The sequence below is a fragment of the Hippocampus comes genome, unplaced genomic scaffold (assembly GCF_001891065.2).
Source record: "Hippocampus comes isolate QL1 unplaced genomic scaffold, H_comes_QL1_v1.1 scaffold86, whole genome shotgun sequence".
NCBI classification, from domain to species: domain Eukaryota; kingdom Metazoa; phylum Chordata; class Actinopteri; order Syngnathiformes; family Syngnathidae; genus Hippocampus; species Hippocampus comes.
In genome coordinates this window covers 359,700-384,739 of record NW_017805882.1, presented here as the reverse complement: position 1 = coordinate 384,739, position 25,040 = coordinate 359,700, and the positions used below count along the sequence as shown (strand labels likewise).

Sequence of the window (25,040 nt, the reverse complement as noted above, 5' to 3'; positions counted from 1 at the left end):
ATAAACCACACACTTGAGGTGTCATTGTCTCCTATTACCCCGAGATGGGACCGTCTGGTTGCAGAAAATCAAGCTCGGTGCTGTGGTGAGTCGTCATTTTCATGCACTTTAACGAATTTGCGTTGTATCGTATTTTGAAGGCATTAAACATTGCCATAGCGATCGGAGTGTTGCGGCCAGATTAGACGCTCCTTGTGTTTATTATTATATTTCGAAAACACCACAGTTTTCATGCAGGTCATACCATATTATTTTGTTGTATTATTTCCGCCACACCTTAAAAGCCGGTCCCTGAAAATATTGTCTGACATAAACCGGTCCGTGGGGCAAAAAAAGGTTGGGGGCCCCTGATTTAGAGTGTTCAATGCATGTTTTTGGAATGTGGGACGAAACCGGAGCACCCGGAGAAAGCCCACCCAGGGAGAACATGCAAACTCCACGCAGGGAGGCCGGTGCTGGAATCGAACCCGTTCCCCCAGCACTGTGAAGTCGATGTGCTAACCACCAGAATACCCGGCCGCCCTCATCGTTAACAGTCTCATTATATTCCCAGTTGAGTTGTTTGCCTTGTTTGTGTTCCTACGCCATCTCGTGGTAATAATTAGCAGGAACAGGAACCAATTGTAACTTAGAAGCGCATTTACCAAAGCGCATTCAGACGGACGACTACTTTATGAACTCTGCACAAACATTATGAAACGATAATGCCAAAGAATAGCTAACTACTGACTAAACGAAGGAAGAAGGTGACCCTTGTGGGTGTGAGCCCAGAGGTTTGTGCGCCGTTTGTCGAATCGATTGTCTTTAGAACTTTTGTCTTTCATTTGTATTGTAAGTTGAGGGGTCGTAGGTTTTGGATGGATGGCTCTACGTTCGGAATGGGCAAAAAGGAGAGATGGACTTCGTTTGAACACAGCTTTTTATTTTCCAACGTCTGCTCCGTAACTCTCGAACGAACACACCTCTTTCAGGTAACCAAAACACTTCCTGCTTTTTTTCGCCAATCAGATGCAAGCAACATAAGAGTATTTCAGCAATTATTAAACAGAATATAATGTAACATAAAAGAATATAATGCTCAAATATAAAATGATAATAATTAACAATTTAACAAAAGCTTACATTATTGTAACTGCCATTTGTATTTATTTATTTGTTGGATGTCTTTGTGACAAATTCTCAGTGGTTGCCAAGGAATAAAACCTGTATTTTGATAAACCTCGTGTTGTGCTTAGTGCTACATCTTCAGGGAGCTTCACCCAATCGTAAACTGGGATAAGCTCCCGGGAAAAGCAAATGGATGGACGGATCGGTATTTATGAATTACTGTACTCCTACTTAACCCCTGCCCTTGATCATGTGCAAGAGTGAATAATTTTTAAACTAAATTCCTTTCGAAATGTTCTTCTGTCAATAATTGTTGTCCACACCTCGAAATGCACATTCACCTGTTCAATGTTTCAGAACCTGTTTGTACACCAGGGGCGTCACTAGGTTTGAAGAACAAGGGGGGCTTAGCCCCAAGGGGAACACAGCCCCTTTAGGGGGGTCCGGGGGCATGCCCCCCCGGGAGAAATTTTTTCTACATTCTGTTAAAAATCCATCAATTCCGTGCACTTTGAGAGCAAAATGAAGAGGCTATGAAGAACTACACACATCACACTAGTATCCTCTTTACTATGATGGGGCTTCCTCCCCTGGACTTTAACTGGACTAGATAATAGAAATTATAAAGAGTTCAAAAGTTCAATCTTGGTTTTTCAAGGGAATTAGAAGGATGCCCGATAACATAACCTATATGACAGTAGTCCTATATTCCTCTCTACCAAAATGTATTAATATATGCTTAGCCGCCAGAAGACAATGTATTTTGAGATGTCTGCCGTGATATGCAATTTAAGTTAGTACAATGAGATGCAAAAGCTTCATCACTTTGGAAAAACACAAGTTTGCTGCTCAATACTTACTGTAAGCTTTATTTATTTTATATTTATTTATTTATTTTATATAGGCCAAAATCTCAATAGGTGTTGCCTCAAAGAGTTGGTGTAATGATTATTTATGTATTTAATAATAAAATGTTGCTTAATTTTTATTAAGCACCACCTTAATTTATCCAAAAGTGAACACTTGTTACAGTGCAGTTTCTGCTGTTACTGGAGATATTTTAGCGGACTATAGTCACCAGTTTTACCAGCATGGATGCATTGAATACTTAATTTACCTTTCTAAAAAACTGTCGAATATCCATGCTGTCGACTCAACCTGACTTTCGGCAATGAACTGTCAGTTGTAGCGTCGCATTTGATGTGGCGATGGTGACAGACACGTTAAATGCTAACGTAACACCTGTTGCGTTCAGGAAACCTGGGAGATTTAACCTCACAATAATGGCAGGTTATCGAAATATAATTTAAAATGGCCACATTACATTGAATTTGATGCAATATATTAGCAAAACTACAGGAAAAATAAATAATACTTTTTTTAAATAATGCAATGAAATTATTCAGGGGGGCTAAAGACATTTTTAGGGAGGCTGAAGCCTCCCTAAAATAGGCCTAATGACGCCCATGTTGTACACCATGCATACTCGCTAACCAGGAGCTGAACAGCAAACTTCTTTGATCTACGAATGGACCAGTGATGTTATCACAGTGATACTTGGGTCTCATGAAAAGGACTGACAACTGTATATATTGCACATGGCACATATGTGAATCGTGTATAGATAGAGATATCCCATTTGAATGACACCCTTATTTACTAAATGCACATATATGTCTTGGACCACAAATCAATCAAATTAATCAATCACTGTGTTAACATACTTTTAACAATTCTATGGACCCCAGACTTCGGCCTGATTACAAAACCTTTGTAATAAACAACAGCAGAGTGGGTGAAGCAGGCCCTCTCTCAAACATAATTGACCTATGAAATGTTCTTCTGGGTTAAAAAACAAAATTGCTGAGACAATGCAAAATGACATCCAAAGAGGCCAAGGGTCTAAATTCTTGATTCCCAAGATGTGTCTTTGAAGCAAAGGATGATGTTGATTTCTTTTCAGACTGGGAAGACTTGGAAGCAACAGTAATATCCAAACACGTTGGAGAATCTGTCCAAATCCAGTGCCCCTATCCAAGCAACCATGACAAGGATGATCAATTCGTGTGCAAAGGAGATAACCCTCTCAGTTGCAAGAGAAAGATACAGAAAACCAAACTGTTGAGAGTAAATGAAAGAAAAAAAATTTTTTCGGTGTACATCAGTGACCTGGATAAAGAAGACTCTGGAACATATTGGTGTATCTTTAAGAAAAACAGGAACCAAAGTGAATACACCAAAGTGCAACTTCATGTTGGTGAGTAGAAGTGACACATTGTCAGTCATGTTGTTTATTGTTGTCCTCACAAAGCAATAGGACGACAAGCCGTTTGGACCTCTTCCTTTACACATGTTGTTTCTACCTTCGCCAACAGTCACAATCGTTTGCCCTCAGTGGGATCGGGGCTTAAACCCCGATCGCATTGACCTGAGAACAACTGCAAGTGTTTTCGAAGGTGGCGAATGTTGCATTCTCATTCAAGATCGTATTGTTTGCCAAATGATCAGCAGACATTTGCCTGTACTTTTCTTGTAACATGAAAAAACACGAAAGCGTTTGGAGAACATCTAGCGTGTACTTTTCTTGTTGCAAGGGAATTTGGAACATGTTCCAAACATGTTCTGCTTTGGAACATGTTCCAAATTCCCTTGGGACAAGAAAAAAAAACATTCCAGAAAGACTCTTGACAGCCCAAACCTTCCCTTGGAAATGGTAAGATAAATCAGTCCTTCAGTGTGTACGTTACAAACAGCATCACCACTTCCTCCTGTGAGGAGCACACGACACGGTCAGTTCTCCCACCTCCTCATCTGTACATTACAGCCGTTTAGCAACAACGCGCCGAGTGACTGGAGTCACGGCGGCCAATTGAGCTACACGACAATTGTAACAATTTATCTTTTTTCTTTCTACCCTATAAATACAGTTGAGTTGAGAGTTGAGTTGAGTTGTTCCTCTGAGGGTTCAAATAAACCACGATGTCATTCCGTCTGCATGGAAAATGTAATCCTGTTAAATGATACCCGTTTTTAATAACTGTACCTATAATCTGATTGTTTTTTTCCTGTAAGTGTAATGGAATACAGTTTAAAAATATGCATTTTGTAACAAAAATATAGTTATGGTTGACTGGACATTTATGCAACTGCAAAACATGAGTATGTTTACTTTTTCAATAATGTGGATTACAATCAGTGATGTTGTTACAAAGCGGTGCTGTTCTGATGAGTACTGTGCTTCTAATTCAGGTGAACGAAACAAAAGTAAAAAACCAATACGTCCTGCTGTACATGTAACAATACCACCAGTGATGAGACCAACACCATCTATGTCTTCTTCATCGACAACACCATCAACACACAGTATGGTCAAAGGTGAGTATATTATGTTTTTGGCTGAACGCGCGCACACACACACACACACACACACACACACACACAAGCGCGCACACACACACGCATATTGATATGGTCCTCTCCCATTCCTATCTAACTTCAGATATCAAACTGGCTGTACTTGTTCTGCTGTGTTCCATATTGTCGGTGGTACCTGTCCTCATACTTGCAGTGCTTAGATACAAACTCATCAGGAAACAAGGTGAGGACAGCATTGGGCTCACACAAGCACATTTTAGAAAGTCATTACTCTACAGTCAGTAATTATAAAGGTTGTGATTGTTGTTAAGTCTTTATCAAAACTATCTAACTTATTATGCATTTAAATAAGTGTTTTGTATTTTTGTATGTACTGTACTTTTTATAAAGTCATCATCTATTAAATGTACTGTACTTTACTGTACTGTTCCTTTATTTTGTATTTTGCAATTTCAAGCAAGCAGTTCGTACAGCAATATTCGTCCATTTATTATGGTACCTGATAAGTGCACAACAAAAAACTGTGAAATACACTTATATTGTATTAAACAAATTACCAGTTCAGAAAACAAATTAACAAAAGCAGAAACAAATTAGTCCACAACAATTAGCCGCTGGAGCTTAGCGGTGCCCAAACTGAGCCATATGTACTATCAGACATCAAACATTTCAAATTATTTTGATGTGATGTGCTGCAGGAGGATCATCAGCGCAGGCGACAGACTGTGGACCCAACATTGAGGTTTGTTGGGTGTGTTTGTGATTGTCTTTATCTCGATTCTACAGCTCTAATCATCACCCACTTTTCTTGTCCACTACAGAGAGATCCTGCCGATCACCTGTATGAGGAGATACAGATGCAGTCCCTCCCAGGACATGCCATGATCAGCTCTCCAACAGACCTTGTGCACTATTCCAGTGTTAGTTTTCAGCATGACTCAAGCAACATCTCAATGGTGCATAACTCCAACCTTGAGCCTCAAGAAAATAGCTCCTACTCCTCTGTCCGTGACATTCACCTTAGCAACATTCCAGTGGCAAATACTATCTACTCCACTGTAACAAAACCCAGAGGGCCATGACATCACCAGCCTTGCAATTTGTAATACCTTTAATTTGTGTTGCACTAACACCCAATAAAATTTTGTTTTGCAGAGAGTACATGGCCTTGTGGTTAGCACGTCTACCTGACAGTTGTTATGCTCTGGGTTTGAATGTCACTTCTTCCAGTCGTGCAGTTTAGACATTTCCCTGTACTTGTGTGGTACTTGTGTGGTTTTCAGAATGCATGTTTTCACTTTCTGAAAACATGCAGGTCCATGTTAGGTTCGGTGAAAATTCACATTTTATGTGGCCCGCGAAAAACGGTTAATGTTTCTTGCTGAAATACCAACATTGCTTATTATCTTCACTTTTAAAAATGTTGACATATTGCAAGCATTTGTTTCCAATTCTCATTTTAAAATAAATGTAATAAGATTTTTAACAGTTTTTCCAGTCCTTTGATTCCACAACCATTGATTCATAAATTTGTTGTGTGAATTTAATATGATGCGATCATACATTTAGTTGTGTTTATAACGGCCATAACTACGATGAGGCCCTGCACAAAACTGTGTTTGACACCCCCTGTATGTGGTAGAGAATTCTCTTATTACCGGTACTCTCGTTTCATCATATTCGTTATGTCTTTTTCCGCCCTCTGATGGCTGAACTGTGAACATCGCTGAGAAATTTGATCGAATGCTAAAACGTGACCTTGTGTGACGTCTTTCCTTTTACTCAGTCAACGTCATCTTCTGTAGAGTAACGGCCACCTAGTGCTGTAATTGTTTTTTGCACAGCTCTGTCTCTTTTGAGACAAGCTTTAAGGTCGTGTGGCTTTACGAGTTTTCCAACTTACCGTCCGTATTGCTATTATAACGCATCTTGAAATATGTATGTGGGTTTTGACGGACGTTTCAAAGGACCAATGAGAGAGGTGAGTGCTTTACGGGGGCGGGTCTGAGTTCTTGTCTGACACTGAGTGTGTGTGCGTGTGAGGTGCGTGTGCGTGTGCGTGTGTCGCCTGACCGGATAATGACAGAAGTTTTCAATGTGGCTTCAGTACATCGTCATTAAGCCTGCCTGTTATTTTACTGCATCCTAGACGTGTCAACGTTTATTATCACCTCCTTTTACTAGAGGGGAAAAAATCCTACATATTTGACTGACCGCGCAGTTACATCTGGAACTTTTGATCAGCGACCCATCGGCCTTCTTTTTGACAGTGGAGACAAGCACTTGGAGCCCGCTGAGCGGATCGGGGTGCCACCATGGGAAACCGGGGGATGGAAGACCTTATTCCCCTCATCAACAAGCTTCAGGACGCTTTCAGCTCCATCGGCCAGAGTTGCAACTTGGAACTGCCCCAAATAGCGGTCGTCGGCGGCCAGAGCGCGGGGAAGAGCTCCGTTCTGGAGAATTTCGTTGGCAGGTTGTACTGTTGATGTGAACTTTTCATTGTGAATGTGTGATACTTATGAAGTGAAATATTTTCAGTTCCTTGCTCCTCGTTCCGCTACTTGTGTCTCGTGTAAAAGTCGCCAACAAGGCGCTTTCTCTGTGGTTTCTTTGCTTTTTAGAAGATGAGCTATTCACCATCAACGATTACGCTTTTGACGCAAGTTAATTCGTATTTTTATTGAAGAAAACACTAACGGTTTAATTAGCTAAAACACACACACCAAACACACACATAAACGCGCGTAATTGCACAGACAATAGAACATTTTTTTGTCTGATCGCTAAGCTCCAGCAATTCTGTCAAACATTAACCAAGTCAGAGCTCCTTAAGAACACTCCCCTAAGGCTGTAAACATATTTTATTGGCCATGCACTACATAGCTCAGGTCAATGTCTCACTTTAAAATCTATATTTACAGCAGGCTTAGTACAGTACAACTCATTTTTGTCCCGTGCCTCATTGTAGTTACGGTTTCCCTCAGAAGACGTTTATGTCTCCAACAAACATACAAATACATGATCACCGAATCACATTATTACATATAGACAGCAAATTGAATGGATACCTGTTTTTGATACTGGAGCTCCACTACATAACATGATTTTGTGGGCTTGTTCTAGCCCCGGGCTTGAATTTGACACCTGTGCCCCGGAGTGTTGTGTTTTCTGGATAAATAGATTTAATGAGCAGAAATGAGTGGAACCGGTTGGAGTCTTTTAGGATGCCAGCACTGTTGAATTTGTGAGCTATTCGCATGAGACTGACAGAATCTTAATGAGGTCCCCCTCCAGACAAATAACAAGAAACCAACTGTTAGAACTTCATTGGTAATACAGGCGCATAAAAACTTCCTTCAGGAAATTATTGTTAATACGAGCTCAGAAAAGGAACATCTGACGGGTCTACATTTCATGATGCTGTCAGTGTTGAGTTGGGGAATGTGGCTTGCGCGGCCATGCCTTCCTTTCCCCTTTTGCCTTTTGTCTGGGTCCCAAGCGGTTTCTGGGGGAGACAGTAGGGCCATTGATGTGCTGATGTGTGGGGTCATCAGTGATATCACCAGCTGCACTGTCATGAGTACATGACACACTTTCAAGCAGATTCTCACAAAGGGTGCCTGAGCTATTTCATGTCTGTTTATGAGCCCACTAATGAAGCTGTTGATATTCTTTGTTTCGTTTGACGGTTGGAGTGACTTTTTAAGAGTCAAACATTTGCAATTAACAAATCTGTTTGCTCCAAGTTCAAGTATTTAAGGCCACTGGCCCCACAGTGGCAATTGGTGAGACCAATCAGAAATAAGGGTGGTTAGATAAAGCCAATTGATTAAGATTATTTGTATTTTGGGCTAGGGGTAACAGACCTAAATCTTGGAATGATAGACGTGTCTACCACATACCACATTGTAACCATTGTACGGCCTTTATGCACATTTTACAGGGAGCACTCACGAGTAGGTTTTGGAACTCACAGGATGCACACACTTGCAAAATGTGGTGATTTTCCATGGATGTGAACTAAAATATAACTAAAATGTTTCATATTACATCATTTTCTGTGTGATTGTTCCTCTTGTGACTTGAGGTCTATCAACTGTTACAATGTTATACTAAGTAGATCTTTGAGGCCTTTTTTTTTTTTTTTACATTTGACTTTCTGTCAGAGTTCAATGTACTGTACTTTGACTTACCCATGAATTTTCCCATTCAGTATTTCTATTTTCATTCCATTTGTGTTTTCTTTTTAACAGATCTTTCAGTCATTTCATGTGAAGATATGTTTTCAACATTCATATCCAGTCACAGAATTTGGTTTGGTGTTTTCGCAAGTCATAGGAAATACGAAGGAAAGAGGATGGGATTGTTGTGTAACTTCCTGAATGCTCCGTCAGCATTGGAGAACAGGCGTAGTGGGTGTGAGTGGTTGTTAGTGTGTGCGTGTGTGTGTCTGTCTGTGTTTGTCAGACCTGCTAACTTGCTAAAAAGATGCTGTGTAGCAGGCTTGACCGATATATTGAATTTCTGTTGTATATTTTACATTGGGGAAGCAATAGCTCACCAGTATGGAATCATGGAGTGGCGAACCATTGAATCACTGATTCTCTCAAAAGAAAAGAAAACATGTTGAATGTCAGCATTATAATGATTACACAAGTGTGAGAACAATTACATTATAATTATTAATACTGGTAATGATTATTTTAATAATCAATTATTCTGTACATAATTTTGTCCATAAATCGAATTAAAACAAGTTTTAATTTTCATCATGTCATTAAAAAGAGGACATGAAGTTAAGTTAGCAGTGCAGAAAACAATTATGATTCAGTTTCTGGTTGAGTCCATAACAAATAATTATCTATTTGATAACCGATTAGTTGTTGATTAACCAATTAATTGTTGCAACACTGCAAATAAGAATCAATTTTGAAATACTTAACCCTGCCGAGTACACAAATGTGGTATGTCATGTCACATTTTACAGCAATAAAATGTCTGAAAATAGCAACTTGCACATAATTGTTCATGGATCCCAAAAAAGTTGTATTGAACAAGTAAAGTTGAATATGTAAAGTTGATATACTTTCACTCCCATTGAAATAAGAAGTGATAGTTACTGTACATAGGGGTCAGTCGCTCTGGAAATCACGTAACATAACCATAAAAACTTCAACAACTCCAAAACAAAATGATGTCAGTCAGAAAATATTACATTACATTAACATTTGTGTCAACATTGCTTTGGGCGTTATTGCTTCTTTCATGTTGCGTATTATTACGTTTGATACTATGTGTGTATTTTGTTGAGACTGTCAAATCAGTGTGGCTTTAATAAGGACAGCCACGTTGCCGTTGCCGAGAGTGATGTGTCATCATTGACCTGGAAATAATCACAATTCTATTGAACAGGAGTTTCCATTCTGATGAGCTCGTATTGTATGTGCACAAAGGGAAAGAGAACACACAAGGAATTTGTCTCCTGCAGTATAGGCTACACCAGTATTGCAATAACAAGCAACTACGATAAACAAAGACATGACATATAAGTATCGAAATACTTTCCAATATGTAAGGGTACAATTGTGCAGTAGTACCATCCAATGACAGAGTGTGTGCCAATGTGCAGAGTCATCGAGCAGAGATAAGTGATCAGTGGTGCGATATAATACTATGACCGTTGTGCAGTTGGTGCGGATAATCGTTGCACCATTTTCTAAGTGACTAGTAGAAGTTGTAGTTCAACTTTGGGTGTACAATTATACAGAAAGTCCTTGAACACTTGAAGGTGTCTGGTGCTGTGGAATATTAATAAGCGACAATCGTCCAAGTATGTACAGAGCTGGAGCTACAATGATCATTGCCGTAAAACTGTTCCACTGGGGTGTGCAAAAATACAAAGAGCCACTATAGATTTGAGTCACTGTTTAAGGAGTCAATGGCGAGAGGGAAGAAGCTGTTTGAATGAATGCAGGTTGGTGCACATGGTTCAGGAGCGCTTACCAGAAGGGAGTAGCTGGAAAAGGTGGTGTGCAGGGTGTGGGGGGTCCAGTCGGATTTTTCTTGTCTTGGTTCTAGTGGTGTGCAAGTCCTCGAGAGTGGGTAGGGCGGTACCAATTATTTTTTTCTGAACTGCCCATTGCAGTTGTGTTATTATAGTGCTGCAGCCATAAGAGATACTGATCCTGATATACAGTATTATATTTAGGTTGTTATTATTGTGTTTGTTAAACATCACTTTTCTCTCCCCTGCAGAGATTTCTTGCCCAGAGGGTCTGGAATCGTCACCCGTCGTCCACTCATCCTGCAACTCGTTAACAACAAAGCAGGCAAGTGGAATAGGTACTTCGAGGCATAAACACATATATGTGTTCCTGCAAATGTCCCCATTGTGGGTTGAATACATGTTGACTTTTCTTAACTTCCTCCCCCAAATGGAGGATGTCTGAATTAGTGCCTCACTCAAAACAAACATCTCCACTTTTCCCCTCAGGAGTAAAACAGATGGAATAGTAATGTGTCCTATACACGAAAACAGTTTAAAAATCATTGAAGGTGCGCCTGATACTCTGAAGCACCTTATAGTGCGGAAAATACGGTAATTGTTCACCCCTAGTAAGTGAGTAGTGACCGTGCAGTTGTGCTACTAGTAGAGAACAAAAATATGGCCCTATGAGTTAATATGGCTGTCATAGCTACTTAAAATTTGTCTTATAGCACGCAATCGGCCTTTTCCGTTCTCTGCATCATCTTATTTTCATGTTCTCTGTTTTCATGCAGAGTATGCAGAGTTCCTTCATTGTAAGGGCCGTAAATTTGTGGACTTTGACGAAGTCCGTCAGGAGATTGAAGCAGAAACTGACCGGCTCACCGGATCCAACAAGGGCATTTCACCCATTCCAATCAACCTTCGAGTCTATTCCCCCCATGGTGAGGAAAACACCCACTAAGAGATAAAACACACAAACGTTTTCCGTGTTCTTGCTTCAGGTTTCTTTTCTCCTCTGTCAATAACTCTCAGTGTTAAACCTGACCCTGATTGACCTGCCGGGAATGACAAAAGTGGCTGTTGGAGACCAGCCTGTAGACATTGAACACCAGATTAGAGACATGCTGCTTCAGTTCATCACCAAGGAGAGTTGCCTCATTCTGGCCGTCACTCCCGCAAATACTGACCTGGCCAACTCAGATGCCCTCAAGATTGCCAAGGAGGTCGATCCTCAGGGTAGGACGGTTGTGGCCGTTTGAATTTTTCAGCCTTGTTAGCTTATTCTCTTCACAACCTTTTCTCTACATTGTGACTTTTGTCTTTCTGTCTTTGTGTCTAGAATAACACTTTGAAATGAATGAAAAAAATGTATATGTTAAGAAAATGGTTAATTTGTCTAAAATTATCTGTGTTGTCTTTACTAGCACTTTAAAATTGACAATTTAAAAAATGGTTGCTGGTCCGCGAACAGCATGTACTTGTCTCAACTGGTCCGTGACACAATAAAGGTTGGGGACCACTGCTGAGTAATTGAGTCAATGAATGAATAGTGTCTAAAATTCTATTGAATGTGTGAAATAAATATTGGGGTGCCATTTTTGGTTGTGACATATTTGTCTTCAGGTCTGCGGACTATTGGCGTGATTACCAAGCTGGACTTGATGGATGAGGGGACTGATGCTCGAGACATTCTGGAAAACAAACTGCTTCCTCTTCGCAGGGGTGAAAACACATACACACTCAACAAACTTATATAGACACTATTCCTGCCCGCTGTTTATGGTGCACCCATTTTTGAAGCAGAGAGAGCCAAAAAAGATGTCCATTTTTGGCCAGTTTGATGCCTATAGAGCACAGGTTCTTAAGTTGGCTTTGAACAACACCCAGGGAATCGGGGTGCTAGTCTCAGGGGTTTGGTGCCGGACAAGATGCACACGCACGCACGCACGCACGCACGCACGCACACACACACACACGCACGCACGCACGCACGCACGCACGCACGCACGCACGCACGCACGCACGCACGCACGCACGCACGCACGCACGCACGCACGCACGCACGCACGCACACACACACACCCACACACACACACACACACACACACACACTCCGTTCCTTCAACAAGGTTAAGAACCTCCAACTCAGAGCCTCCTTCACTGTCATTCATAAAATGTTCTGTCTTTATCCTCTGCAGGTTACATTGGGGTGGTGAATCGCAGTCAGAAGGACATTGATGGGAAGAAAGACATCCGTGCTGCTTTGGCTGCTGAGCGCAAGTTCTTTTTGTCCCATCCTGCATACCGACATTTTGCAGAGCGCATGGGCACGCCACACCTGCAGAAGTCACTGAATCAGGTCAGCTGCACACCTAGCCTAAAATAAGCTACGCAATGTTTATATTAACATGTAAGAGTAATAAAACATTAACTTCGACACGGCACGCATGATGTTGCCCTGCAGACAACGTTCTGTGTACAATGTAATCTTCTCATGTTCTTCTCCTAACACATACTTGTCAAACATATAAATCAGGATGTATTGTATTGTATCAACACATGGGCCAAATGTGGCATGCCACATCATTTAATGTGGTGAGACCTTAAAATTCCAAACTGAGGTCTAACTCCATTTCCCACAATGCATAGCGATCGTTACCGATGAAGTGACAGCATCCAGCCACTAGATGGCAGTGTACATAACCACGTAGCTACAATTTTCCCAACACAACAAATTTAGCAATAGGCATAGCGATCGTTACCGATGAAGTGACAGCATCCAGCCACTAGATGGCAGTGTACATAACCACGTAGGTACAATTTTCCCAACACAACAAATTGGGCAATAGAAAAAAAAATGATGCAGATGGAGCCAGTTTCAAGAAAAGAGAAGTGTCACATCTGCTTGACTTTCGAAGGTCATCTTGTTGCATTTACACTCAACTATTCAAGAAACATATCTAGAAATGTCTCTTCGAGATGTTTTTCACCTATTGTATTATTGTGTATACAATATTGAAGTTCAATTTAAATGGTTTTTTTTTCCTTCAGCAACTTACCAACCACATCCGTGACACTCTGCCAGGGTTGCGCAGCAAGCTGCAAAGCCAGCTGCTCTCCCTTGAGAAAGAGGTTGAGGAATACAAAAACTTTCGTCCTGATGATCCTACACGCAAAACCAAGGCGTTGCTTCAGTCAGTACAAACACACACACACACACACACACACACACACACACACACACACACACACACACACACACACACATTAATATATTTGAAAACTATGACACCGCTTCACATGCAGGATGGTACAGCAGTTTGGTGTGGACTTTGAGAAGTGCATCGAAGGCTCGGGGGATCAGGTGGATACCTCCAACTTATCTGGAGGAGCAAAGATCAACCGCATTTTTCACGAGCGTTTTCCTTTTGAGCTGGTGAAGGTAACTATAGTTACGGTGTTCACTTTCATTCGGGTAGCTTAGCATCTGATCATGACTGATGTTGACGGATAAAGGCTGATCATTTTTCACAGGCATATGGCAACAAGCACGCAGCCTGGAAGGATGTACTTTCTAAAACATTCTTTCGTTCTATTAAGTATTTAAGACTTTGCTTCTTTTGTGTCTTAGATGGAGTTTGATGAGAAGGAGCTGAGGAAAGAGATCAGTTACGCAATCAAAAACATCCATGGAGTCAGGCAAGTTGGAACAGCCAGTCAACATACTGCATATAAACACTTTGCCTCCTTCTGTTAGCTTGTGTCTCAGCGCTCTCCCTTGTTTGTTAGTCTGATAACATCCATGTTCTTCATGTTACGACTCATCATGCTGTGGTGTTTTTAAAATTGGATCTGTTTTGATACTCTGGCTTATTTTCTGGTTAAGTGGTCCTTCCATGTGCTCCTCCTGTCTTCCTGCTCCATGTCTGTTTCATCTGTATGTCCTTCAGGACAGGCCTGTTCACCCCAGACTTGGCGTTTGAGGCCATAGTGAAAAAGCAGGTCATTAAGCTGAAAGAACCGTGTCTGAAATGCATCGACATGGTCATCCAGGAGCTCATCAACACAGTCAGGCAGTGCACTAATAAGGTATCACCGCATGGTATCTGCCATGCTCGTACACCAGAGAGCTTAGTCAACTGCAGTGCTGCCAGGAGCATTTTTGTGGCCATTTTAATGCAACTACACGTTTTTGCACTTCATATTCACATTAGCATTAAAGGGGACATATTATGGAAATGTGGCCTATTCATTGCTTACAAATAATTAGGCCTCTGGAGGGCAGGCCGACTCATCAAGTCTGAAATTAAACAGCCAAATATTTGTTTGTTTGTTTGTCTTACATATGTTTCAAAAGGTGATTTTCAGTGACGTGTTCTGAAGTGCTTCCTGCATTAGGAAAAAATACTCACTTTTTTTTTTCGTCCACATCTGGGCTCTGCATTTTCCACTTTTCACTTTCACGCCAGTCATCGTGTTAACAAAAGGCATACTTATCATTGGTTTTGCAGTAATGGGGGTTAACCTGCCACATTTTCTAAATAGTGGATGGGGCAATCATAATATGTCTCCCTTAAAAGTTGATTTAGTTTTGCACTTTAAAGTCTGAGCTGCACTGGGTTCACCGCAGTGGTGTCTCTGAGAAGCTTTGTGGTCAGAAACAGGTCTACATGTGTTCCTGTGCCGGTTCGTAACAATTCAAGTTGCAGCTCTCTCTCTCTCTCTCTCTCTCTCTCTCTCTCTCTCTCTCTCTCTCTCTCTCTCTCTCTCTCTCTCTCTCTCTCTCTCTTTCTTTTTGCAGCTTTATTTGGTCTGTGTCATGATGTACTTTATGCTCTACTAGTAAACTGAAGCTCTACCACTATTCTTAGTTCAGACTTGGTCTGACAGATCAAGAAAGAGTCCAGTAAAGTTGAGACATGTAATAACTTTATTGTATCTCACCTAAATGTATTGGTCGTAGAGTCGTTTGTTGCCACCACTGAATCTTTTTGTCTGGAACATGTTCACATAAGATGCTTCCTAACATTGACCAGATAAAAATACTATATGGTACATATACCTACTCCACATATACAGTATCTTAAACAGGAGGGATATGTGAGATACAGAGTTTTCAGCTGTCACCGTGCTTTACTAGTTTTTATTTCTGCCTTCTTGGTGAATATCATCACTTGTCTTTGTTTATTCTTTCTTTCTGAGCGTCAGTTTTGTTTGTGGTTTTGTGGCAGATAGTGCTTTTTCAGCATTTCCTGCTATAAACTATGCACAGTTACAGTCATGCTCTGTAAGGTGAAAGCAAACTTGTTGCGCCTTTCACTTTGTTGTTACAAATTACTATTTGGATAAAACTTCCTGGTCAGATGAAGAATTGTGATCCAGTGGCAACTACATGGGTTACCTCGATTCATTAAATAATGAATCAAGTTATGCCCTCGCTTTATTTTTTCATGTGCAAACCTACAGCTTGTTTAATTAGCCAGAACATGAAGCAGAACTAACTCAAATGTTCCCTTTTTTCCCTTTTTGTCATAGTCTTCCTCATTGGCATCACTATTTACTCCTCAAACATGGGCTTTCCTTTCTCTGCCACCCTTCTCCACCACCTTTCTATACAATGCTACACTAGCTCATCTTCCATTAATTGTCCAACTCCCATAATGCATCACCACAGGACAGGCCTGTTCACTCCTGACTTGGCGTTTGAAGCTATAGTGAAAAAGCAGATCATTAAGCTGAAAGACCCCTGTCTGAAATGCGTTGACCTCGTCGTCACCGAGCTTGTCACCCTGATAAGGAAGTGCACCGAAAAGGTAAACGGGAGATGCGGAGAGGTGGTGCGACAGAATCATAAAACGCAATCCGAGATAGAACAATGCACAAGAGAAAAAGCACTAACGTGTTGCTGTCTAATTGCTGTTAATGATTACAGGCTTCACTCAGCACCCACCTCATCCTGTGATTCCCTCTTTAAATTTAAGACCCCCCGCTCCCCCTCCCCTTCTGATCCTGGACCTTGACCAGCCCTCTTCACCCCATCCGCCCGAAGAGCAGTGATTTAACCACCCCTCTCACTGATTAAACCAATTTCCCATGACACGCTAAGGAATATCATAAATTCGAAAGGGGAACCTGCCTTGTATTTTGATCAAAAGTATATTATTCCCTGTCCTTCAAACTGTTTTCCTTCCTCACGACAGCTCTTTGCACTCATCATTTCAAGTATCTCACTGATGTTCTGGCAGAGTTTGAGGTTACGCTACTCTAACACAGTGGAACCTCAAAGGTCGAACACAATCCATTACATGTTCATTTAGGAAAAAATGAAAAAGAAATTCCTCTTCTATTTGATCTGAAATGGTTGAACTCTGAGGTCTCACCATACTAATTTTGCATGTCTTACTCTTGCTTCATGCATTTGTTAATAATGCACACTTCAACTGTCTGTGCTAGTGTGGAACAGCGTTTTTATGCTGACACGCACTCACAGTGTTGTGTAGTTTCTATCGTTGCGGTACCTGCAGCAGTGTGTGTTCTTTTTGCTGTCTGTAGCTTGGATCCTATCCTCGCCTTAGAGAAGAGACTGAGCGAATTGTCACCACTTACATCAGAGAGAGGGACAGCAAGACTAAAGACCAGGTCAGTGCGCATATGCGTGCACGTTGAAACTTTGAAAGGTCTTGAGCAAATATTTGTCATGTTTGGCCCATCAGGTGCTCCTGTTAATTGACATTGAACTCTCCTACATCAACACTAATCATGAGGACTTCATCGGGTTTGCCAAGTGAGATATTATTTCCGGTTCAAGGGGATGAACAGTTGTTTATTTTTTTTCTGCCTCACTCTAGTTCTGTGTGTGTGTTTTTTTAGATTGCCTTATATATACAATAGTGATTAATAAATAAATAGCATGTACAATGACTATGATGAATTAAAGGAACTTCTTAAGATGATTGTAATAAAATCCCATCAGAAAGAGAGATGGTCAGCCCCAGTGCTTAAAACAATTACAGTACACCCATTGTACACATGCATGATAGACAGTGTACTAAAATCAGAATAAAGAAAGTGAATTTGGGCCTCCCAGGAAAAAAAAACAAATCATTTAATTACCTACTTACCGTAATAAAAATGCATTTTACTCTATCTTGAGTAGACCATTGTTTAGTTAAGCAAAACATCTGATCTTGCAGTGCGCAGCAGAGGACGGCTGCGAATGCCACCAAGAAAAGAGTCATGCCGAACCAGGTAATTGGTTGCCTTGTGATTCTTTATATGTCTTGGTCAGTTGTGGTTGCATGTCATAGCTGTCTTTTGTTGATTCCCATTAACATGCGTCTGCCCTTGTGAACTTTTTTTTGTTTGTTTGTTTATTTTTAACTCTACGTATTGTTCCTACATTTGATGGTCCAGGGAGAGATTCTTGTAAGTATCTTAGCATCCTCCTCCATCTCTTGTCCTTTTCTCCTGCGTGGCTGTCCTTCAACCATCTTTTTGAGCATTTTGTAGAACTTTGTGACAGTGGGGGCAGGGGAGGGTGAAAGAGATCATTCATGGATGAGTCTTGAGAAATGTTTTTTTTCATCAAATCCCTCACATCAGTTTAGGGGGTAAAGTAATACTCTGAGATAGGTCTGCTCAAAAGTGAAATTTTATTCCCAACGTGAACCCACTCGCACAAGTGCACAAATATAAACCTTTAGACAAATTGGTTGCAACTGTTACTTTCCAGTTGTATAATACTTTTACACACCCCGGTGTACTACAAATGTCCGTTTTTCCTCACGCGCACGTTCCCTTGTGTCTGTCTGCTTGTGCCTAAGTCTGGCAGAGAAAGGGATGCAGGGAAGGTGACTCTCTTTCAAGCTGTTGAGTTTGTATTATGAGTGTGCGTGTCTTTTTTTTTTTTTTTTTTTGGTTAACTTGCATGTTTATTTTTTGTAATTTCTCAGGATTGTTGTTTTTTTTTGTTTGTTTTGGTTTGTTTTTTGTTTTCAAATGGGTGTTTTCTTGGGGATGGGGGGTTCTTGTGGTTTGTGCATGCAGTAGTCATAAAGTGTTTGTGTCTCATGCACAGGTTATCCGTCGAGGCTGGTTGACAATCAACATTAGCATCATGAAGGGAGGCTCCAAGGACTACTGGTTCGTCCTCACTGCAGAGTCCCTTTCCTGGTACAAAGATGAAGAAGTAAGGATGGGCCAGTGCTCCATTTTTTAAAAAAATTGTTCGCTCCAGCTGTCGCATTTGCATGACATTTGTATTGCTCTTAACACATTTTTTTTCTTTAAAAGAAATATTGAATGTAGTACACTACACGTGTCTGACCAACAGTTGGTAGTGTAACTGTAACAGCCTATTAGCTCCAGCTCGTGCACATCTTTGAGATGGTCAATGCTCAAATGTAACTGGGGTAAATTTTACAATTGTCAGAAAAGGTTAAATTTTAGTACTGCAAATAAATACACACTCATTATATTCACATTGTTACGTACATTTGCTTAATCGATGGATATCTGGTACAAAGTGAGGTGTCGGACCGGTGCCTAGGCCGCTGACGAATGACGGACCAGCAAAATTTGGGAAAATGCCCACCTCTCTTTATCATGTTCCCACAAGTGATTTTACATAGTAAAGTGGCGAATCGCATGTTGTGTAATCAGGAGAAGGAGAAGAAGTACATGTTGCCACTTGACAACTTGAAGCTTAGAGATGTGGAGAAGGGTTTCATGTCCAGCAAACACGTCTTTGCCATATTCAACACTGAGCAGAGGTAAGTGCACCGCTGCCATCGACTGCGCCTTTACACCTTTTGAACATCGTAACCTGTCCTGTCATTGTATTTGTGTGTGTGTGTGTGTGTGTGTGTGTGTGTGTGTGTGTGTGTGTGTGTGTGTGTGTGTGTGTGTGTGTTTATCACACAGAAACGTGTACAAAGACCTGCGGCAGATCGAGCTGGCGTGTGACACTCAGGAGGACGTTGACAGCTGGAAAGCCTCGTTCCTCAGAGCTGGTGTTTACCCTGAGAAAGACCAGGTATTTACATTTTAAACAGGTGATATTTGAAGATACTCGTAGTCGTGTGACAGTTACGGTTTTAGGCACTTTGGACTTGTTGGACCAGATTGCGATGATGGTTAAAGCACACTTGGGTTTACACTTACCGTTAACTTTTCCAGATAAGTAGTCACTAGCCCCTTTTTTTGGATACAGAACATAGAGGTCCACAACTATGTTGTGTTAAACCTGCTTTTTTGTTGTTGGTCAGATTGACGGATTTTAAAAGTTTTAAAAATAATCAATGAAAATGTTTTTAAAATCTGAAAAAAAATGGGATAATTCTTCTTCTGTGTCGTACACAAATAAGCACAGTGGTACCTCTACCTACAAAATTAATCGGTTCTGTGATCCTATCTGTAACTCGAAATGTTTTGAATAGCTGTATTATATGTGTGTATCTTTATGTATGTATCTCTTCACTTGGCATGTCTTTCTCCCTGTAGACTGAAAATGAAGATGCGATGATTCCGAGCGACACCGTGTCTATGGACCCACAGTTGGAACGGCAGGTGGAGACCATCCGCAACCTGGTGGACTCGTATATCAGCATTGTCAACAAGTCCATCAGAGACCTCATGCCCAAGACCATTATGCACCTCATGATTAACAATGTAGGTTTCCCTTTTTTATTGACACCTGCAGAGGCTTTCAGCATCTCATTGTATGTGCCACAAGAAATTATTCTATCGAAATATGTCTTGACATGAAACTGGTCCATGGTGCTATAAAAAGATTGAGGACAGAGAACATTGCTAAATCAGCTGATTGCAACATCCCATGAGTCAGGGGTGGGCATTTCATTTTTCAAAGGGGCCATGTGAGAAACTGAAACGGTTGTCGAGGGCTCCACCAACATGCTAACCTCAATCATGTCAAACACGGGTTTGCTGCCTTTTTATGAAGCAGGAAATAGTTTGAATAATCGCTCGCGCTCCCGACACATTAAAATAGAAGCGACACTCATACTTTTGTTTTATGTTGACTTCAGAAAGGCTGCGAGTGTTGTTCAGGGACTCTGGACGGGCCGCATGATGTTGATGATAATGTCTCTCACACACACACACACACACACACACACACACACACACACACACACACACACACACACACACACACATTGTGTATGGATAGATAGATGAACGGATGAATTGTTGTGCTCTTTGACAACCAGGCAAAGGACTTCATCCACTCTGAGCTACTGGCCTACCTGTACTCAGCTGGGGACCAAAGCAGCCTAATGGAAGAGTCTGCTGAGCAGGCTCAGAGGAGAGATGAGCTGCTCAGGATGTACCATGCTCTGAAGGAATCTCTGGTCATTATTGGTGACATCAGTACCACCACTGTTTCAACCCCTGTGCCTCCACCAGTAGATGACACCTGGATCAAAGAGTCTAGGTAACGAGTGTGGATAGAATGTGTGGCATTACTAGCTTGAATGTTAACATTAGATGAAAAATGTTAGATGCTAAATGTGTAATGCCCCTATCCCACTGAGTGGCGAACATTTACGTATATTTATGAAGTTAGCAAATGCTAGGTTCTCGCCAGGTTTCGTTCAAGGACTACTGCGCTGTGGTCCATGTTTTTTTTTTGTTGTTGTTGTTTTTTTTGTTTTTTTTTGACGTACGGTTATTGAAGATCAATAACCTCTGGAGACAGCAGCGTGTGCAATAAACCTTAATATTTTTGCTTTTAGCCGACACAATCTCAAAATAGTAACTGCACTTCTGGCTTTGAAAAGGCAAATCTCTCTTACTTATTCCTCCATTAGTGTTTATGGACAGGCGAGTAGAGCCAACGCACTGAAAACGATGATGTCATTCCCTCAGAAGTGAATGTGAATTTGAATACTCCCGCAATGTCTTTCACCACGTTGGAGCTGTAAATACCTGACTGCTGTTTCCTCTATGCCCATCACCTCTGCAAAAATGCTGTTCATTCTTGTATGTTTCCCAACTGTACTGACATTTTTGTCTATCCCAGTCCTCCTGCAGGAATTCGCCCTGCTTCTGCAACCGCGCCCCCTCCAAACCGACCCCCGGCAGTCAGGGGACCCACACCTGGTCCTGCCCCACCGTTGAATCCCTCACCGGCATTCGGGGCTCCACCTGTCCCCACTCGACCTGGCCCACCGCCTGCCCAGTCCGGTTTTGATCCAAACGTTCCGCTGATTCCCTCCAGACCGGCACGTGTGCCTCCTGCGCTGCCGCCGGGCATCCCAAGGTAAGCAACAACATCAGCTGCATTTCTAACAATAATAGAGCTATAAAGATAGAGATTGCTGAGACAGTTCCATGAAGAGTGTGACATCATACAACATACAACACAAATGGCTTTGCAAAAGTCTCTTTATTATGAGAAGACAATCAGGCAATTGTTTTTATTACTTGCAGATACAAAAAAAAAAACCTAAACCAACCTGTTCAGTTAGGCCTCTTTTACTGATCTGATTATTTACACCAAAAGGCCTAATCTAACAACCCGCTCCACTTTGCCCCCCAAAAGGCCAAAACAACAATTCAACGAAGTAGAGAGACCACTTTATGTTGTTCTGCAGACAGCGCTCTGTGGACTTCTCTAAATCATGATTGTGGGATGAGTCCAAACTAAAAGGCCCATCAAAAAAAATAAAATAAAATCTAAGGCAAAGTAAGGCAACATTGAGCTTGCAAGAAAGCAGCTATCCTTAACGCAACAGTGGTCAGTGTTACACAGTAACAGTACTAAATTGAGAAGAAAAAAAAACGAATCATAGCAGACTAAACAAACAAACAACACCAAAAAATGGGGTTCGGGGGACACACCAACATGTAAGTTTGAGAAGAGGAACCTTTTACTGCATGTGCTTCCTATTTGAGCATGGAAGTGGCTGCTCTTTGACAATTAACAGACAAGTCAGTGTGCCTACCTCCACTGTAAGTCATTTATTTTGGTACGTTTCCGAACATAAGACAGTGGAAGCTCTCATAATTGTGCTAAAGCATATTTCTTGGTGGAAATGGAGCTTACGGTGCTTTTTTCGGTGTAGTGCAAGTGATGGGAAAGTCCATGGTGGCGGTGCTTGTGGTGCTTTGGGGATCATGGCGCATGACTCGCTGATGACGTTTTTTCCTTGCATGTTTCTCTCTCCCCCCATTCTATCCCACTTCTGTCTTCCTGCAGCAGAAGACCCCCGGCTGCTCCCAACAGACCCACCATCATACGTCCTTCAGAACCCTCCCTGCTTGATTAGAAGCACGCATTCAACATGCATTTAGTTTACACTTTTATATTTCCAGTTATGTACTTTTTACTTGCAGTTCGGAGGCATACTGTTATGACATTTTGACAACGTGCACAATGACTTTTCACATGATGCAAAGGGATCATTTTTATGAGTCTTCTGGTTTAAGAACATTTTATCTATATTGTTTAATGTTAAATTGGTTTTGTTATGGTTGAAAATTTCTTTTCAAGGTAATCATCAAGAGATTTGTACATGCTAATGTTGAGTCCAAAATCTTACCCACTTAGCAACTCATGATGTAAGCAGCACTTTTTGATGCATGTGTGGCAGATCTACTATTCGTATATTTTAATGAACCATTGTAGTCATTGTCCCTTAATATTTTTTGCAAAATTACTTACATAACCTAATTCAACATCGTAAGACATGAGTTCGACAGGTTTTATTAAATCCCATCTCTCACCCGTGCTCAACCTATGTTGAATTTTAATCCTGCCTTGACTTTTTGTGTATCATGATTATCACATCCAAAGCCATAAATATCATTATGAGTAAAAGTGCTTCTCAGAGTGTTTATTCAATGATGCCGTTATTTTATTTTTTAATGAGTATGTGCCATTGCTTCCCTTTTCCCATTCCTTTCTTGGGTTTGCATGCTACTCTTGTGCGCAGTGATAGGTAGCATGCACGCTATTGTACTGTATGCTGTATTTACACAGGTCTGCTCAGGTAACATCCGATTTACATGCGTTAAATGAAAACATCTGTGCTGCTAAGGCTGATTTCATTTTTTGGGGAATGTGTTGCAATGGTTAAGTACAGTTTCTTGGAACAACAGAATAAAGACAGTGCAGCATGAGGCTATTCGCAGAGCTGCAATGACTAACTAAAAGGTATGCAACTGGAAGTGTACTGGTTATTCTGCATTGTATGTGCTTCTCCATTGTGTCTGCTATTTGGACCTTGAAATTAAAAGAGAAAAAATAAAATCTGCCTCTTCCGACAGGCGCCCGCTTCCACACACTCGTGGCAATCAAAGGTGAAGGACAGCTGAATGCAGCGCAAACTGGCTCGGCATGCAAGGATGGATGTCCACTCGGTTTGTGACACATCAGGAATTTGTTTCCCAAAGCAGAGGATGACCTCTAAATTAAATGCATGATGTGTTATTCAAGTTCAGTAAAGTGTCATTTGCCGCAGGATACAGTGGATGTGGATCTCAATCCACGTCCTGTGCGGCAAAGTATGCACAGGTGCACCTCCAATTAAATATTGTAGAAAGGTTCATATAATTCAGTACCGGTAGTTATTGGGTCATTTTTAAAACTTAACTCATATTTTACAGATTCATTTAACACAGAAAAATAATTTTCAGAAGACTAATTCCAAATTTCTATTGGAAAAATAATCATACTTTTTTTACGTAATAGTTTGAGATGGTAGACTTTGGGTCAGAAAAATCTGAAAAACCAATGAAATATTTTACTCTATATGGTGAATCGATATTTTTTACTTTTTCCAATCGAACCAACTGAAGTCTTGCGCAATATATTGATTGTACTGCATACATGCAGAAATATACATTTGTCATTGAAAACTCATTCATTCATTTATGAATGCAGATGGCATAAAAATATTTCTTGACATATTGTCATTGATTAGTTCAGGTAGTGTGGGTTTGGTTCACACTCAGCGACAATGTGAATGTAAGCCTGAAAAAGTGTCTGTTTCTTAATTTTAATCTGCACATGCCCTCTGTCGCTCTATGATTTTAATCTGCACATGCCCTGTGACTGACTGACACACCCAGTTCAGTGTGTCGTCCGCCTTTTGCCCGAAGACACCTGGGAGAGGCTCCAGCACCCTGTGGCCCTGCACCATTTGGGGTTGTCAAAACAACTTGAATCACTTCTCACCTCATTTGAAAAAGATGAACGCATATCACTGCAATATAAAACAAATGTTTATTTGTGAGCAGCAAATTGCTGTAATCGTGGATTTTTTTTTGTTGTAATTTTTGTGGTTTTATTGTTCAACTCAATATTGAAGACGTCTGTCTCATCAACACAAAAATTCAACAAACATTAAAATCAATGCAAAGGCTCCCATGAAAACCTTGCTTTGAGCATTTACTGTGGCAGAACCACCCACTGGATGCAATGGGCAAAAAAAAAGAAAAACAGGCCAGAGACCATCAGCACAAAGGCACATTACCATTATGTTCTTAATTCATCTTTGGAAGCCAAACATAGATTTTTATATAGGTGTGTGTGTACAGGTAT

General features: G+C 41.0%; 2 protein-coding genes across 9 annotated transcripts in view; both read left to right on the top strand.

Annotated features, from left to right (window-relative positions):
- Window positions 1-5,939, top strand: part of LOC109527259 (uncharacterized) — a gene marked incomplete at its 5' end in the record, with an annotated part of 13,229 nt that extends 7,290 nt beyond the window's left edge. The window contains 5 exons of the mRNA XM_019889063.1: window positions 3,071-3,364; window positions 4,357-4,482; window positions 4,607-4,705; window positions 5,181-5,224; window positions 5,304-5,939. Coding sequence (XP_019744622.1) covers window positions 3,071-3,364; window positions 4,357-4,482; window positions 4,607-4,705; window positions 5,181-5,224; window positions 5,304-5,564 — 824 coding nt within the window. The remainder of the gene's footprint in view (window positions 1-3,070; window positions 3,365-4,356; window positions 4,483-4,606; window positions 4,706-5,180; window positions 5,225-5,303) is intronic.
- A 388-nt stretch (window positions 5,940-6,327) lies between these two features.
- Window positions 6,328-24,932, top strand: LOC109527417 (dynamin-2-like). Of its 8 annotated transcripts, XM_019889337.1 has the most exons (22): window positions 6,328-6,463; window positions 6,753-6,958; window positions 10,741-10,814; window positions 11,266-11,415; window positions 11,507-11,710; window positions 12,098-12,196; window positions 12,673-12,833; window positions 13,526-13,668; window positions 13,781-13,916; window positions 14,106-14,173; window positions 14,425-14,563; window positions 17,027-17,113; window positions 17,188-17,258; window positions 17,668-17,722; window positions 17,888-17,899; window positions 18,552-18,662; window positions 19,136-19,245; window positions 19,397-19,508; window positions 19,976-20,143; window positions 20,704-20,927; window positions 21,516-21,755; window positions 22,695-23,733. In XM_019889337.1, exons 2-22 carry the CDS (start codon window positions 6,798-6,800, stop codon window positions 22,762-22,764), a joined length of 2,595 nt encoding a protein of 864 aa, XP_019744896.1. In that variant the 5' UTR covers window positions 6,328-6,463; window positions 6,753-6,797; the 3' UTR covers window positions 22,765-23,733. The 8 variants fall into 8 exon arrangements, with proteins under 8 accessions (XP_019744896.1, XP_019744901.1, XP_019744902.1 ...); XM_019889342.1 differs by lacking the exons at window positions 6,328-6,463; window positions 22,695-23,733 and adding an exon at window positions 23,765-24,932 and having other exon boundaries at window positions 6,498-6,958; XM_019889343.1 differs by lacking the exons at window positions 6,328-6,463; window positions 14,425-14,563 and adding an exon at window positions 16,149-16,287 and having other exon boundaries at window positions 6,498-6,958; window positions 22,698-23,733.
- The last annotated feature ends 108 nt before the right edge of the window (window positions 24,933-25,040 follow it).